Source organism: Numenius arquata, chromosome Z (genome assembly GCF_964106895.1).
Source record: "Numenius arquata chromosome Z, bNumArq3.hap1.1, whole genome shotgun sequence".
Taxonomy (NCBI): domain Eukaryota; kingdom Metazoa; phylum Chordata; class Aves; order Charadriiformes; family Scolopacidae; genus Numenius; species Numenius arquata.
In genome coordinates this window covers 65,057,691-65,075,216 of record NC_133616.1, presented here as the reverse complement: position 1 = coordinate 65,075,216, position 17,526 = coordinate 65,057,691, and the positions used below count along the sequence as shown (strand labels likewise).

At 42.3% G+C, this 17,526-nt stretch overlaps 1 protein-coding gene across 1 annotated transcript in view; it reads right to left on the bottom strand.

Moving 5' to 3' along the window:
- The window catches only part of YTHDC2 (YTH N6-methyladenosine RNA binding protein C2), a 35,346-nt gene extending 18,693 nt beyond the window's left edge, over positions 1-16,653 (bottom strand). Inside the window, exons 1-7 of the mRNA XM_074166112.1 lie at positions 16,461-16,653; positions 15,998-16,088; positions 7,931-8,127; positions 5,961-6,160; positions 5,206-5,372; positions 3,213-3,315; positions 1,965-2,121 (exon numbers count right to left, since the gene is read on the bottom strand). Of these exons, the coding sequence (XP_074022213.1) occupies positions 1,965-2,121; positions 3,213-3,315; positions 5,206-5,372; positions 5,961-6,160; positions 7,931-8,127; positions 15,998-16,088; positions 16,461-16,653 (1,108 nt within the window). The remainder of the gene's footprint in view (positions 1-1,964; positions 2,122-3,212; positions 3,316-5,205; positions 5,373-5,960; positions 6,161-7,930; positions 8,128-15,997; positions 16,089-16,460) is intronic.
- Positions 16,654-17,526: the final 873 nt, after the last annotated feature.

Sequence of the window (17,526 nt, the reverse complement as noted above, 5' to 3'; positions counted from 1 at the left end):
TGAAGTGTTACAGCAAGAGATGCACATGATGGACAGTTATTCACTAAAATTTTATTAAAATGAAAAAAAGAGAAAATAGCCATTTTTGTTTAGGGTTACAGAAAAGAATTCACTGTGTAAGACTGCCACCTGGATTAGAAAATGTAACAGCAACTAATACAGCTTTAGTACAACATCCTACAAGCAGATTGCCACATTTCTATTAAAATACTTTTCTCTCAATTTTCTCAATCACTTCAGCCAAAATTGAATTTCTTTACTGACTATTTCCTGATAAATGAGACATCCCAAATCGTCTTTATCTCCTAACAATTAACTCTGATTTCTTTTGCAATGTCGCTGTTTTCTAGACTTTATTTATGGACATTAAAGGTTCTTTTTCATGTAAGAAGTGAAACATCTAGATTTTAATTTCTGGTTCCTTAGCAGACATTTGCCATAGCTGAGTTTAAATCACCTAGAACCTTTGTCTTCTTCAGAAAGAACAAGCTACAAATCACATACTTTTTGAAGCTGTCATGGAAGAAGTCTTCCAACAATGGTCACAAACTCTGTACCACAGGAACCCACAACTACAGAATGTTGGTTTCTGTGGTCAGGATTTTGTCAGCTGTATTGTTAAAGGAGGATCAAACCTTTTTCATGACATGAACAGACAAAAGTATCTAAACCCTCTTGTCAATTCTTAAATTCTCAAAAATGGAAAAAGGAAATTTCTTTTCAACTGTGATTAGCCTGTGAAGACTAGTATGTGATAACAGCATAACCGCTGAGGTAAACTGGAGAAAGAGACCATCATTAGAATTTCCTGAATAAACATATTGAGCTAAATAAGCATGAAGCTACAACAAGAGTAAACTAGAAAGCCACACAACAATTATAACTGGTTTCCCCTGTCCAAAAAAAAAGTTTAGAAAACACTGAAATCGTGTAATTTCCAGATTCCTGCCTCCAACAAGCTGCAAGCCTTGCAATTCAGGACTGGGAATTAGAAACAAACATTTCTACCTGCAAGAAAAATAGCTTTATTTTTCAGGAGCATTGTGAACCAATGATTTGTAGAGAAGAATCTTAAGAAAGTGATCCTACGCATGTCCTGGGACTGTTGAGCCTCTTAGGAAAAGGCTCACACGCAGAAAGCGTACTGGGCTGTTTTGAAAAGGCGGCATTTCTCTTAAAAGCTTCTTTTCAAAATACCTTATACTTAGACACCATTGTTGAAAAAGGAAGACGACTGCAAGGTGTCAGTGGAGGTCACCTATCCAGTAAACTTTCAATCAAGGAGGGTGAAGAGAAAAAAATTTAAAAAGCATCTCCCACACATCTATGTTTTATCTCTACTAAAGATCAGTCAAACGAAATTAAACCAGTAATAACAGTAACTTTTCTTTGCATTTGAATGTAATCTAACTGCAGATTACTGAGCCTGAACATGTTAACATAAATTGCCATGTCTTTTATCAATGTTTACCTAGATTAACAGCAAATACTTTCCTTTAAAACAAAGAATCATGTAATTAAAACATGAAAACCCAGTTTTCCTAGGACTGTATTTCTGAAGTGATCAGACGCAGTTATCTGTGTGTTATCCAGTAACCAGTAGCAATCTATGTGAGGCCTAAAGAATTAGACTCTACTGGAATGAATTAATATAAAACACACTCTTGTACATCGTGGGGTCTGTATCACCATGGATATGAGCACTTTAAGACCTTTTCCTGCTTCTTGAATTGAACACAGTGGGGGTGAGGACATCCCTGCACTTACAGAACTCCCTGTTTGCACTTTACTCTGAAGTAGGTGCAAACAGTTAAGAAACAAAGATAAACAAACAAAGGACAAGCATTGCTGTAACTCAGTGTATTTATCATGTTCCCTTACTCAGAATGGTTTGCTACAGTTTAATAAGATCTGTAAGTCCTAGGGCAGGTATACTCAGCTTTAAGAGTTACATAAATACTTACTGTGTATTACTGGGCAACTTCCAAAATACTTAATAAAGAGATTTGCATCTAGAGCAGCACTAGAAATAATTAGTTTTAGCTTAGTCTGTTTTTGCAACACATCTCTCAGTTTTATTAACAAGAAGTCACTGAACCTATCCCTCTCATGTACTTCATCCTATAACAAAAGGGAAAAAAAAAAAACAGATAAACATCACAGATCCAAGATTATAACTTTTCACAAATATGAAGTCAAAAAATATTTCAAGAAGTTTTATAAAAATATCAAAGCATACTGCTCTGCTAATGCACAAGCCACATATACCTTGACCTCAGAAGTTAAAGTGAATTTCTGAAACTTTTCTAATGCTTATATTTGAATCTCAATTTCAAGATAGTGACACAAATTGCAAATTTTAATAAATTCTCACTTCACAATTGATGAATATTTAAAGAAATGTATGATATCACATAATCAGAAAAAAGTTAGACTGCTTAGATCCATTAAGTCATGCACAAAGCTTATCATCAATTAAGGCACATAACAGATTAGAGCAATCATCTTTGTTGGTGTCTTCTGTTCTGTTTTATATTACAAACTTACGAAGCAGGGACCCAAACACAACATTTTTAGTCCAAAGACAAGAACGTATAAATCGTTCTCACACTTTTTTTCATTTTGATAAACGGGCAGGCACCTAAAATTATCATTAATTTTTCTGTCTTCAGCAGTGGAGAACTTAATCTTGCAATAACCACTCTGGTTCCACTGACTTATCAAACTCCACAATACGAATATTCACATAATCATAAATGAACACACTTATTTGCTGAAAATTAGACTACTTATTATCTTGAAAACATTTGTGCAAACAAATGGACTGCAAACCTGGTATTGCTGTAACAAATACATGATACAAGAAGTTCAGACACACTCACATTGAATCTTATCTACATAAGCCTCCTAAGGCTTTTCTACTTTCTGATAAAGTTCCAAAAAATTTAGAGCTCTGTCCTCCACAACTGCATCATGATTGCAAAATTAATTCTTGGTATGAACCTAAAATAACATATTTCTACCAAAAAAATACTAAAAAATGCACATTCTACAATGAAGACTCAGTAAGTCCTTAATGTTAATTCAGGTTCTAACCAAACAAGAACATCCTAAATGCTCAGCAAATTAATGAAGAAAACTAGGATCTGATCTTTTGATTAACAAATAATACAGGTTGCTCATCACCACATGAAACAGAATAGGACTCTTACCACAATAACATGTGTCACTGTTGACAGAGTGCTGTCTCCTGCCATTAGCGTGCGAAGCAGTATGCCATTAGTGCAAAATGTTAGCAGTGTCTTTGGAGAAACCCTATTAATAGCACATAAAGAAATGTCAGTCTTCTGCACCATTTTAACTTACTGAAAATTAAAGGATTAAACAGCTGCTCACCAGAAGTGGAAGTAGATTATACTTCTCTCACCAAAGAATCCATGTGTACTATTTGTTTTTAAGCTATGCCTATTCCCGGAGAGCTCCTAAGGAGTCTTAGTCCTTATGCTCTAAGATAAGCATCTTAGAGCTTAAAACTCTAAGACTTAGACAGTTAGTCTTCAGACAAGGATTAATTAACAAAGCGAGATTCAAATTTATATAAATAAATAAACTGGCAAGTGAAACTGGACCTCGAGAACCTCTCCATGTTATTTAATTTACTGGAAATTCAGTGTGGGCTGCTTTGGAAAAACATGTTCCAATTCTTCAGCATATGCTTGGATACAGTCTTTCCATTTGCCTATGCTTGACTGAATAACAAAGAAAGCAGCTGAACCTTTCCAAATGCTTTAACTTTTTAAGAATTTAAAAATCTTTAAAAGTTACTATTCTAGTACCTGTGACAGAGTTAGATGTGCAAGTAAAACCAGAAATTGCCACTACTTTCTCCAGCACTGCCACCTTAAGTGATGAAAAGTTCCCTTTTGGAGTACTCTACAGTTCTTTTCTGGAAGACATGAGCTCACTAGTTATCATATGTGTATTTCTTTCCAAGTTTGGAATTCATCCCTCCTTTCAAAAATCCTCCTACATATGAAATTCAAGTAACACATCCAAGATGGAAATGTTTTACTTTACCCATCTCTACTCTTCTCTCTTCTTCATCAGCCTTCTAGAAATCATCATTTCTGTCTAACAGTTAATAAAACTTAAAAAAATTGACTCCCGTGTTACTGTAAACACCTCTATCCCCCACCTTTTTTGCCCAGTTACACTGCAAATCCATAAGCAGGATTTTCCACACTTTTGAAGGATTCTTCCATTTTGATTTGAACTGTACTTTCTTCTTCTTCAGCCAGCATAGTACTTCCACACATTAATCATCCACCTTATTTGCAATTCATCTTTACTAGCTCTTTCACTCAATAGCTTTGTGAGCTTTTGTACACATATTCAAAATCTTCTTTAACTTGTCTTTGTTGTTCAAGTGCATTCATTTTCATTAGCTATGTGATATCTTCATCCATATAGGCAACATAACCAGCTATACCTTTTGCCATCTTCTTCTCACTCATATCCCAACTGCTGCCCATTTCTGGAAATCACACTATCTACACAGTTCAAAGAACCTAAAAACCACACAGAACCTTTAGACTTTCATCCATTGCTCCTCTGCTTCAGGAACAAATTCCTCAGACGACCTAGAAATCTCTACTTTGTATCTCTTCACGCTTTAAGCATACAAGCTGAAACAGAGTAAATTTAACGCAAAGTAGATTGATAAATAATGCTCAACTTCATTGCAACTCATTTACAAATTTCAGGTTTTTTCCTTCTATGTCCCCTATCAACCCTCACTATGTAGCACTTGTTACAGCATGCTGGTCTTCCTACCTATCTTCAAAGCTTGCAGAACTTTTGGATCTATACATGTTAAAAGCAAAGAGAAAAAAAAAAAAAGAGAGGGAAGTGTAGACTTGACCTGAAAATAAGTAATTCCACATACACACATCCAAGCAGAAATCAAGAGAAAGTATCTGCAAACCACTTTTATAAGACAACTTACTACATGAAACTGCAAAATACAGGAGAAAAGCTCTCTTTTTCACTTTTAAATACTCCATTAACTGAAATAACATATCCTACCTATACCTTACATACTGAGCTTTTACTAGGCTGTATCCCAAATATACTGTAGTTACAAATGTACAAAACATTAAAGATACCAACACAAGATTAATTGATTTTAATAAATATCATTAGTACCTGCTTTCTAATCGGATCTGATAACCAATTGTCTGGCCAATCTTTTCTCTTCTTTCTGCTGCCACTCTTTCAGCCACAGCAACAGCTGCCAAACGCCTTGGCTGAGTGCAAAATATACGACAGGGAGTTCCATTTTTGTAACAGTCGTCAAGAAGGAATTGAGGGATCTGTAAAGAAGTGTTTTAAATTTATTTTTTAGTTTAAGAAAGTCATAGTTTTTTTACCACAGTGAAACAATTTAACTGTGTCTCAATATTACACAGGTTGCAAAAGGATTCACAATACGATTATCACTGCAAACATACTTGAAGGGGCAGAAAGACAGCAAAAATTAATTTCTGATTTTAAGTTTAATGTGTTTCCAAAAGAAAAAATATTTTTCTCTCCTACTTCAGAGAAATCTATAAAAAAATACCTATAGGTAATTTTTCATTTTAACATAATAATATTCTACTCTAGAACTAGATTTAGAAGGAAAAGGGCTACACAAAATCATAGTTACTTTCCCTTCAATATTTTTAAAGAAAAACTAGTATGTATCAGAAAAGCATGCAGACCCATTTATGCTTTTAGTATCTGCTGGCTTAGTATTTCAAAAGCAAGAGAGTGAACTAGAACACAAAATTTTCAACTATATAGGAAAATAAAAGCCTTAAAACTAGCATAAAGAAATATCTTACTACATAAATATTACAAAATTGGCATTAGTTTTTTATAAATACTTTTATCTTTTTTATTTCATTAAAGAAACATACTTGAGTAGTTTTTCCTGATCCAGTCTCTCCTACAATCAAAACAACTTTATTGTCCTTTATTATTTTGACAATTTCTTCCTGTTTTTCAAAAACTGGGAGTGATTGCCTGAAGGAATCAAACTCTGATTCCCCTCTTTTCACTGGAACCTGGGGGACACCATTGTTAAGTCGTCCACTTGTCTTGTTCACTTCTCTGTTTTCTGTGAAGAGAAGTTAACAATTTACTTAGACAGATAGAAAAGAATATCTCTAAAACATTGCTTAAAATTTTTACTTAAAAATGAACATTCCTGACTTTATATGCATCCCTCTAGATAAAGCGACAAACCTATCACACATTTAGAAGTCACATTCACAGTAATGCATCCTATTATGATTCTTGAAATAAACATTCCTCAAAAGACTTATTACTTTCATAGATATTTTGAACAAAAACAGGTTATCCCAGTGCATTGCTCCAAGTCAAAAAAGGTCATGAAAAGCAAAAAGAGAAACAGAAACTAAATCCAAGAAAAGCAGCCTGGCATATTTTCTTGGCCTTTGTATCATGCTTACACATTCACACCTCCACTGTTTTGCCTAGAAATATTCACTATATAGATAAACCTTTAAGTTACTCCAAACTGACAAGCACGTTTCCTGACAAAAAGGTAACTTTACTGTGATTCATATATCTTCTTTCACAACCTCCCTGGTCTTTTATGACCTCCTTTCGGCCAGTCTTACATAACCTAATGCTCCAGTCGGTAAGGTTTGTCTTATGTCACACAAATTGAACCATGCTGTATCTAGACCCCTGGACAGTGTCATGTATTAGAAAGCAATGTATAAGAACCCAAAGAACCTGCACACATCTTCTGAGGAGACTACTTAAAATTCAGCACTGTGAATGCTATTCTATAACTCTTTAGTAATTGTTTTCCAGAAGAATGAAAAGCTTGCTCTAAATTCAATTTTATGTATTTAATGTGATTAACAGATTAATATATTAAATTACAAACACTGTTTTACCGAGCCAGTCATGGGCTAACACATTAAAAGAGCCAAAAAACATTCTGGAGATGTAAAGAAAGTAATTTTACACTACTCATTAGTTTATGCCTTACATTCCAAAGGAACTGCTTTTCAGTACTTTTATTGTAGCTTCCCTCTGTTTATTAAACAATACTATTAAACACCTGAAACAATTGAAAATTAGAAAGGAAGCGCTTAAAGCATGAACCATCATAAATCAGAAATATCCAATGAAACAAGGCTTACTGGTACAAGTATTTTCTGTGCACTACACCCAACTTTCCACACAGAAACAGAATATAACTCTCAAACTCACAACCCTCAAAGCAATAATCTTGTTAGAAACATTGCTTAATAAAACTCACAACGTATCAGAAGTTTGTCTTCCAGCAAACTGTTTTATATTCTAGAAAACAAGAAGTCTAGACAGCAGTATCTTAGGGACCAAATATATTTCAGAAGACGACGAAACAGAATAAAAGTTCTTGTTTTATTAAGAACACGAATTTCTGTTAAGTAAAACAGCTAGCCTCATTTTCTCACAAGGGTGTTGTTATACAGCAGTAACGCTTCTATCTTCAATCTCACATCATGGAACTTGTAGGAACATTTCAGAAATACAGTACATTTCAGAAATGTACTTCCAAATAAATTTGGTTGGAACTGGCTCAAAGATTCAAAAGTAACTTGGCACAAGGGACACATTGGAATGTGGGTGACATGACTGCTGAAGCTCCTCATGACACCATTTTATCTTGTTTCCTCATGGCCCTGTATTAACAATTAAAAGTCAAGAAAATTAATGGTTTGGTTTGGGAGGGAGGGTGTCTGTTGGTACAGGAGAGCAGACAGAAAAGAAAGGTTTTTGTTCTGTGGTTGGGCTGTGGATGGTTTTTTTTTTTGTTTTTAAGCAGTGTTGATTTGTAAGTCTGTATCAGAAGACTCACTGAACATACCAGACTCAACTGCACACGCACTTCCTCGCTCCGTCTTTGGCAGAAGTTCTGTTCGTTCTTTATTTGTGACAGGAAATCTCTGAATTAAACTCCGAACAGCATGTCTCGTACTGGGAGCCAAGCAACAAGTCATTACTGCATGTGTTAGTTCTGATCCATCCTTCTTCCTTACAGTCAGGTATCGATTTGCTCCTTTTCTGGGAGAAAATGAAAAATACCTATTTAAGGAGTAAGAAACCTATAGTCCTCTATGTAATGATCTTTGACCATAATTCTTTCAAGATGACTGTTAGATTATTTTCAAATATAATAACTAGAAACTTACAAACAATGTCCTGTGTAGCATAATGCACACCAAAATAACAGAAGCATCCACAATATCCACCATCCTCTACTCATACGAGGTTGTACAGCAGACACTGCAGACTAGAGATGACTAGACCCAGAACAACCCTCCATAATGTAACACTGTTCTGCTACCTTTCTCTAAAGATCTATCACTACATTTGCTTTTCAAAAGACAGCCAGCTCCACTAATCACTCTATCAATCAATAATGAGAGGTATTACACAAAACTGATTTCTAGACTAATTTAAGAGATTTAGAGTTTAAAAATCAAGAAACAGACATAACAGTCAAACAATCAGCCTTCTAGTGATATTCCAAGACTTAACGAAATCCAGTAAAACAAATTACATTCCCAGGATGCTTACTATCAGAGATTTGATAGCACCGGCAGCACCGGCGACGAGGACTGAGGTGAGCACGCGGGGAGGGTTGGATGGCGCTGTACGGAGGGGTTTGGGAGCTCAGGGACCCCCCACTCACAGCCCGAGCCCCAGCCGGAACCCGGAAGTCCGCGTCAGCCAATCAGGCGCGGAGGGGGCGCGGCCGCGGGGATTTAAACGCGGTCAGAGCAGACACTCGGTCGGTCGGCGAGGCGGCGGCAGCCGGCTGGTCTGGCAGGCGGCGCGCGACACAGAAAAAAAAAAAAAAAGTCACTTGGCAGAAGAGATTTTTTGAATCGTGGTTGGAACTCGGCCGAAGGCTATAAAAAAAAAAAAAAAACAAAAACCTGTGGGTACACGCGGAGAGCGGCAGCGGTGAGTGCTGCGGCTTTAAATTTGATTTAGATCGAGACGGAGAGGGGGCTTCCCGGAGACGGTGAAGCCGAGGGAGAGCGGAGAGGCCTGAAACGAGGAGGAGGGAGCCGAGAGGCTGAAGTGGCAGGGGGCGGACCGGGCGAGCCGCGGCAAATTTAAAAGCGGCTACAGCCACAGCAGGTTCAGAGCGCGAGGCGGGCGCCCGCGAACGCAAGGGTGAGTATATTAGTGCACAGGCGCACGTGCACAGAGCGTGTGGGAAGCAGCAATCGGAGCACGCGGAGAGCTAGACTAGGGCGGAGAGGGGGCTTCTCGGAGACGGTGAAGCCAAAGGAGAGCGGAGAGTAAGAAAGGAGGCAGGAACCTCACAGGGGAACGCGAGGCTGAGGGTGAATGCTCCGTTCAGGCTCAAGAGAGGAAATGGCAACGAATCGCCCCAAAGCCCCTGTGAAGAAGAATGTGGGAACTCAGACCGAGCTCCCACGCAAAGATGCATCCGTGCAGGGCCCTGGCTGCACCGAATGCCTGAGCCTGGCTGTGGTACCACAGGGACCCAGAGACACCCATTGTGTGCGATGTGAGCAGATAAACGACCTGCTCAGGCAGGTGGTGGAACTGAGAGAAGAGGTGGAAAGGTTAAGAAGCATTAGGGAATGCGAAAGTGAAATAGACTGGTGGAGCCGTACCCTGAGGCAAAGGCAGCAAGAAGAGGCTCTAATAAAAGTAGATGATCCCCTCCCACCCTGTCACCAGGCAGAGAGAGGGGACTTAATAGAAAGGGGGGAATGGAAGCTGGTCCTTCCTCGGAGAGGCAGGCAGAACCCCCAACAGCCTCCCTCACCTTCCCAGCTGCATTTGTATAATAGGTTCGGAGTTCTGGATTTTGGGGATGAGGTAAATGAGAATAGAGAGGACGATCTACCCAGTGAGGCACCCAGGAATAGTCACCCACCCCCTTGCCTCAGGACCTCACCAACCAAGAAAAAAAGAAAGGTGATTGTAATAGGTGACTCCCTTCTGAGTGGAACAGAGGGCCCAATCTGTAGACCAGACCCGTCCCACAGGGAAGTCACCTGCCTCCCTGGGGCCAGGATTAAGGATATACAGAGGAAAATTCACTCCCTGGTTCAGCCCTCAGATTATTACCCACTACTGATATTTCAAGTAGGCAACGATGAGGTAGCTACCAGAAGCCAAAAGGCAATGAAAAAGGACTTCAGAGCGCTGGGATGACTGGTCAAGGGATCAGGAGCACAAGTGGTGTTCTCTTCTATCCCACCAGTCACAGGGATAGATGAAGGGATAAAAAGCAAGACTCAACAGATCAATTTGTGGCTAAAAGACTGGTGTAAACGGCAGAACTTTGGATTCTTTGATCATGGGCTGATCTACAGGTCACCAGGCATGCTGGCAGCAGGTAGGGGAAGCCTAACCCAAAGGGGAAAAAGGATACTGGGACAAGAATTAGCAGGGCTCATTGAGAGAGCTTTAAACTAGATTTGAAGGGGGACGGGGTTGGAACCAGGGTTACTAAAGTGGTGCCCAGGAGTAGTGTGCTAGTGGGTAAAGGTGCCAGTAAGGCCTTGCAGCCTGTTGCAGCAGTCGATGTAGGAGAGAAAGATACATGCAGCCGTGAAGACATAAGGAGTAGTGATAAGATGGTAACTGCAGAAATGTCTGCACATGGACAGGTGGGAATTAGTGCCTGCTCTCCCAGAAAAATAGTGGGACGATTAGCCCAGCTGAAGTGCATCTACATGAATGCATGCAGCATGGGCAACAAACAGGAGGAGCTGGAGGCCATCGTACAGCAAGAAAAACTATGATCTGGTTGCCATCACAGAAACGTGGTGGGAGGACTCGCATAACTGGAGTGCTGTGATTGATGGCTATCAACTCTTCAGAAGGGACAGGAAAGGAAAGAGAGGTGGTGGGGTGGCCCTTTATGTTAAGAGTAGTATTGTATGCCTAGAACTTGGCAGTACACATGAAGACAGTGTTGAGTGCCTATGGATAAGAATCAAAGGGAAGACCAATAAGGCAGACCTTGTGGTGGGAGTTTGTTATAGACCCCCAAATCAGGATATAAAGCCTGATGAAATATTCTATAAGCAGCTGGCAGAGACCTCACGATCACTCTCCCTTGTACTCATGGGGGACTTCAACTTCCCAGATATCTGCTGGAAATACAACACAGCAGAGAGGCAACAGTCCTGGAGATTCTTGGAGTGCATGGAAGACAACTTCCTAACACAGCTGGTGAGGGAACCGACTAGGGAAAGTGCCATACTGGACCTGCTGATAGTTAATTCAGAAGGTCTTGTGGGGGATGTAAACGTTGGAGGTCGTCTTGGACAGAGTGATCATGAAATGATAAAGTTTTCAATTCTTGCTGAAGCAAGGTGAGGGGCCAGCAAAACTGCCACGTTGGACTTCCGAAGGGCAGACTTTGGCCTCTTCAGGAGCATGGTTGAAAGTGTCCCTTGGGAGACAGTCCTGAAGGGCAAAGGTGCCCAGGAAGGCTGGTCGCACTTCAAGGAGGCACTCTTAAAAGCGCAGGAAAGAGCCATACCCAAGTCCCAAAAATCAAGCAGGAAGGGAAGAAGACCAGCCTGGCTAAATAGAGAGCTTTGGCTGGAGCTCAGGAACAAAAAGAAGGTTTATGATCTTTGGAAAAAGGGCCTGGTAGGCAAGGAGAAATACCAGGAAGCAGTGAAGATATGCAGGGGGAAAATTAGAAGGGCCAAGGCTCAAGCTGAACTCATCTTGGCCACTACAGTTAAGAACAACAAAAAGGGTTTTTTCCAGTATGTAAACAGAAAAAGGAAGACTAGGGATAATGTGGGCCCACTGAGGGTGAGATGGGCACCCCAGTGGTGGAAGACACGGAGAAGGCAGAGTTGCTGAATGCCTTCTTTTCTTCAGTCTTCACTGCTAAGGCTGTCCCTCATGAACCTCTGGCCTTGGAGGCCAGGGGGAGGGTATGGAGAGAGGAAGTTTTTTTCTTCAGTAGAAGAGGACCAGGTTCGGGACCACTTGGCCAAACTGGACATTCATAAGTCCATGGGCCCAGATGGGATACACCCACGAGTGCTGAGAGAGCTAGCAGAAGTTATAACTTCTGGGCCACTCTCTATCATATTTGAAAAGTCATGGAGAACAGGAGAGGTGCCAGAAGACTGGAAGAAGGCCAACATCACACCAGTCTTCAAAAACGGCAAGAAGGAGGACCCTGGGAACTACAGACCAGTTAGTCTCACCTCCGTCCCTGGGAAGGTAATGGAGAGACTCATTCTAGATGTCATCTCCAAACAAGTTGAAGAGCAGGGGGTTATTGGAAGTGGGCAACATGGGTTTACCAAGGGTAAATCATGCTTGACCAATCTGATAGCTTTCTATGATGCCATAACTGGTTGGCTGGATGAGGGGAGGGCAGCAGATGTCATCTACCTTGACTTCAGCAAGGCTTTTGACACTGTCTCCCATAACATCCTCATTGGAAAACTAAGGAAGTGTGGGCTGGATGAGGGGACAGTGAGGTGGATTGAGAACTGGCTATGTGACAGGACCCAAAGGGTAATGGTTAATGGAACAGGTTCAAGCTGGAGGCCTGTAACCAGTGGTGTCCCCCAGGGGTCAATACTTGGTCCAGTCCTGTTCAACATATTCATCAGTGACCTGGACGAGTGGACAGAGTGTATCCTCAGCAAGTTTGCTGATGATACCAAGTTGAGTGGGGTGGCTGACACCCCGGAGGGCTGTGCTGTCATCCAGAGAGACCTGGACAGGCTGGAGAGCTGGGCAAGGAAGAACCTCATGAGGTTCAACAGGGAAAAGTGTAAGGTGCTACACCTGGGGAAGAAGAATGTCAGGCACCAATACAGGTTAGGCGTGGATCTGCTGGAGCCAAGCTCCGAAGAGAAAGATCTGGGAGTCCTGGTAGACAGCAAAATGACAATGAGCAAGCAGTGTGCTCTTCTGGCCAGGAAGGCCAACGGAATCCTGGGCTGCATAGGGAAGAGTGTGGCTAGTAGGTCGAGGGAAGTCATTCTCCCCCTCTACTCTGCACTGGTGAGGCCACAACTGGAGTATTGCATCCAGTTCTGGGCTCCCCAGTTCAAGAGGGATAGGGAACTACTGGAAAGAGTCCAGTGAAGGGCAACAAAGATGATTAAGGGATTGGAGCATCTCCCTTATGAAGAAAGGCTAAGAGAGCTGGGACTCTTTAGTCTGGAGAAGAGAAGGCTAAGGGGAGACCTTATTAATGCTTATAAGTATCTCAAGGGTGAGTTGAAGGAGGAGGGAGCCAGACTCTTTTCAGTGGTTCCCAGTGATAGGACAAGGGGCAACGGGCACAAGTTGGAACATAGGAGGTTCCACTCGAATATGAGAAAGAATTTCTTCACGGTGAGGGTGACAGAGCCCTGGAACAGGCTGCCCAGGGAGGTTGTGGAGTCCCCTTCTTTGGAGATTTTCAAGACCCGCCTGGATGCAGTCCTGAGTAGCATTCTCTAAGCAATCCTGCTTCAGCAGGGGAGTTGGACTAGATGATCTATATGGTCCCTTCCAACTCTAAAAAAAAATTCAGTGAAATTCAGTGAAATTTGCAATGTAGAATTAGAAACAAAACACTTCATCATAACACTACATTTCTTCTCAGACTGAACACTGATACTAAAATGCAAAGAACTGTTGGAAATATGTTTGAAACTGAACTTTAGAGCTGGAAGGGACCTTAAATATCATCTAGTTCCAACCCCCCACCATAGGCAGTTCTCATTCTCCCAGCCCCTGCCTTTGCTTTCTGTAACTTGGGCAGCGCGGCTAGAGCACTTGCTGGTGAAGACTGTTGCAAAAAAAGACATTGAGCACCTCAGCCTTCTCCATATCCCAGGTAACCAGGTCTCCTGTTTCTTCCCTGAGAGGGCCTACATTTTCCCTAGTCTTCCTTTTATCACGGACATATGTGTAGAAGCTTTTCTTGTTGCCCTTGATGTCCCTGGCCAGATTTAACTCTACCTGGGCTTTAGCTTTCCTAACCTGATCCCTGGCTGCTCGGACAACTTTTCTGTTTTCCTCCTAGGCTACCTGTCCATGCCTCCACCCTCTGTAGGTGTCCCTTACTTATCCACTCTATGCAACAGGCACAGATACAGTAACGAATATTAACATTAAAATTATACTCTACCTAGAAACTCAATGATGAAAGCCAATCATGATCAAGCTTTTGAAGACTAATTATTTCTAAATTTATTGCAAGCACAAATACTGAGGAAATCTGGGAGACTAAACAAGCGTAAAAACATTTTAATTTATTTTAAAAGGAAACCTGTGTTTCTTAAATGTGCAATGCACAAAAAAAAGAGATACACTTTATGTCTTCCCAAGTGAATATTCCCTTTTTCTCAGATGTTTAAATTCAGTTCAACCAGTCTCCAAGCTTTATGTCACTCCAAACATTCCATATTAAAAAAGAAAAAAAAAAAAAAAAAACAAAACACAAAACAAAATTAGGGAATGGTTGTCCCACTCTACGTTGCGCTGGTATGGCCCTACCTTGAGTACTGTATGCACTTCTGGGTGCCTCAATATAAGACAGACATCAAACTACAGGATTGTGTCCAGAGGAGAGCAACCAAGATGGTGAAAGGCCTCATGGGCAAGACTTATGAGGAGTGGCTGAGGTCACTTGGCTTGTTCAGCCTGGAGAAGAGAAGGCTGAGGGGGAACCTCATTGCAGTCTACGATTTCCTCAAGGAGGGGCAGCGGAGGGGGAGGCACTGATCTGCCTCTGGCAACCAGCGATAGAACATGGGGAAATGGAATGAAGCTGCGTCAGGAGAAGTTCAGATTGGACACTAGGAAAAGGTTCTTCACTGAGAGGGTGGTCAGTCACTTGGAACAGGGTCACCGGGGAAGTGGTCATAGCATAAACCTGTCAGAGTTCAAGGAGCATCTGGACAGCACTGTTAGTGATATGATTACAGTTTTAGGCAGTCCAGCAAGGAGTTGGACTTGATAATCCTTATGGGTCGCTTCCGACTTGAGATATTCTATGATTCTATGAAAACAACTACCAAAAATACCACAGAATCTACTAGGGAGCCACTGAGAGACACTTTCAAAGCTCTACAAAGAATCAACAAGGATTCACACAGGGTTTACCAGTTACAGCTAAGCACAGGCACCACACAGCACAGGCACAACGCAAGCATGTTCTGGCTAACCATTTGCACACATCTGACAAGGCTTTCTAACATTCCGTGTTCCCAAAATATGATGCAAAGATATGCAAGTTCAGCCAACTTTATTGCCTTGGGCACCTGTGGCAAAAATCGGCTATACCATCCCGAGACTGGAAGCGTAACTTAACTTGAAGAGCACATTATGCTTGAATAAGATCTCCTGAAACCAAGCTACATGCTCAACACAATCAGTGCTGAATAGCACCTACTCCCTGATTAAGTACAGATCAGAGAACTAGCATTTTACACTACTTTTGCAAGAATCACGAAGTATCACCAAAAATGAGGAACAGCAGCAGCTACAGTTTTACAACAGTCCTCACACACACGCTATACATCTATTTGGGTTTTTCCTGTAACTTTCCCTTTCCTTTTGCTTTGCCACTGAAGTCCCAAGGGAGCTGGATTCTCAGCTTTCACACAAGCTCATTGGGTCAAAAAACAGATTTTGGTGAGAAGTCTTTTTTATGGACCCACAGAATTTATGAAACAGTGTAAGGGAAAGCTATCTCAAACTAAGAACGCCGCAAGTTTTTTTAAGTAGATATAAAGCAAATCACAAAGATACTTATTTTTGTCTTACTTTTTAAACTTTTTTCTCTAGTACTATTCCCTGCAACAGTGCAGGATATGCTAGAAACACAGATCATTTTAACGCTAGTCATGAAATTCCATTCATTTGCACCAAAAAAAAATAAAAAAATTAGACTCCAACTTACCCTTTACTTTTAGATATCAGTCCAAGAGACTGACAGAGACGGTGAACAAATGCTCTTTCAGTACTAGTGAAAGAAGAAGGAAACTCCATTTCTAGAAAGATAATGAAAAAAAGCAAACATAACAACACGACATGCAGTATTCTTAACATATCACCTCGACATTACAAAATTTTCAGTCCCCAAAGCTATCACGTTCTCCCGTGAACAACGAGACTAATGGCAGTGCTGTACCTTGACACCTGCAAGCAATGCAGGGTGCGGAAGCGAGACATTTCATTCGGGCAGAAAAGCCTTGAGGAGAGGCTTCTGCTGGTGAACCCGTAAAGAGCCTCCGGGCCTATAAGTCTGTCAGCCCCACTGCGGACGGCGCCTCGTCTCGCCTCCCCCCGTCGCCACCGGCCCGCCCGGGCGCTCCTGCTTCCCCGCCACCCTTCACCCCGCTGGCCGGGCTGCCGCTACGCACCTTTCTCCTCTCCGTACCGGAATCGCTCCAGGGCCAGGTTCACCGCGATCTCCACCTCCTCGTCGACGCGGATATCCTTCAGCCCCTTGCCTCGGCTGCGGCCCCCCGCGGGAGAGGCGGCAACTGGGGGATTACCCGAGCTCCCCGACCCCCCGCCGGGCTGCCGCGGGGAAACGCTGCTGGGCCGCGACATGGCTCAGCGACCGGGGGCGACAGCCGGTGGGTGGGTGAGGGCGATGGGGCCAGCGCAGGCGGCGCGGAGAGAGAGCGGCCGCCGTAGCGCCTGAGGAAGAGCGGGGCCGGGCTGGCGCAGGGTGGTGACGTCAGTGCGCGAGAGCCCGTGGCGGCGCGTGCCCCGCCACCGTCGTGCGGCGGCGCAGGCCGTGGGATTCGTCTCTTCAGGGCCGGCGGGCGGCGGCCCCGGGGCCCACGGGTGGCGGCGGGATGGTGCTTCGTCGGACTTTCGAGGTTCTGTGCGGGGAGGCGGCGTCGCCTTGACGGCAGAGGGTGTCGGGGGGTTATTTTCCGTCACGTACCCCTTTGCGGAGGTGAAGGCCAGGCTGGATGGGGCTTTGAGCAACCTGGTCTAGTGGGAGGTGTCCCTGCTCATGGCAGGAGGGTTGGTCTAGGTGATCTTTAAGGTCCTTTTCAGCTCTAACCATTCTATGATTCTGTAATTAGCACAAGTACGGCGTGGGAGGTGCAACGTGTTGTCAGCGGTGCCGCTTTGGTGAATGCAGAAGCTGAGGAATGAAACCTGCCTCCCTCATCTGGGAGAGGTGGCAAACCTGCTCTCTGCTGATGTCTTAAAGTACAGTTAACAGTGGGGTGGTTAAATACCCCACCGGTATTTAATACCAGTTAACTACAGAATTGTATTATAAATTGAAGGAAATTGTGGGATTTTTTCCATTAGACTGTTAAAGTGTGTATCACTGAAATAGTGTACGAGTGCCAGTGACGAAAAAAAGTAGCACTGGTATCTGGTCATAAATTATGTAATTTAATCAAATGACATTAAATGCAGGTAAGATCATAGCATTCCTCAGCCTCTTCACTGTAAAGT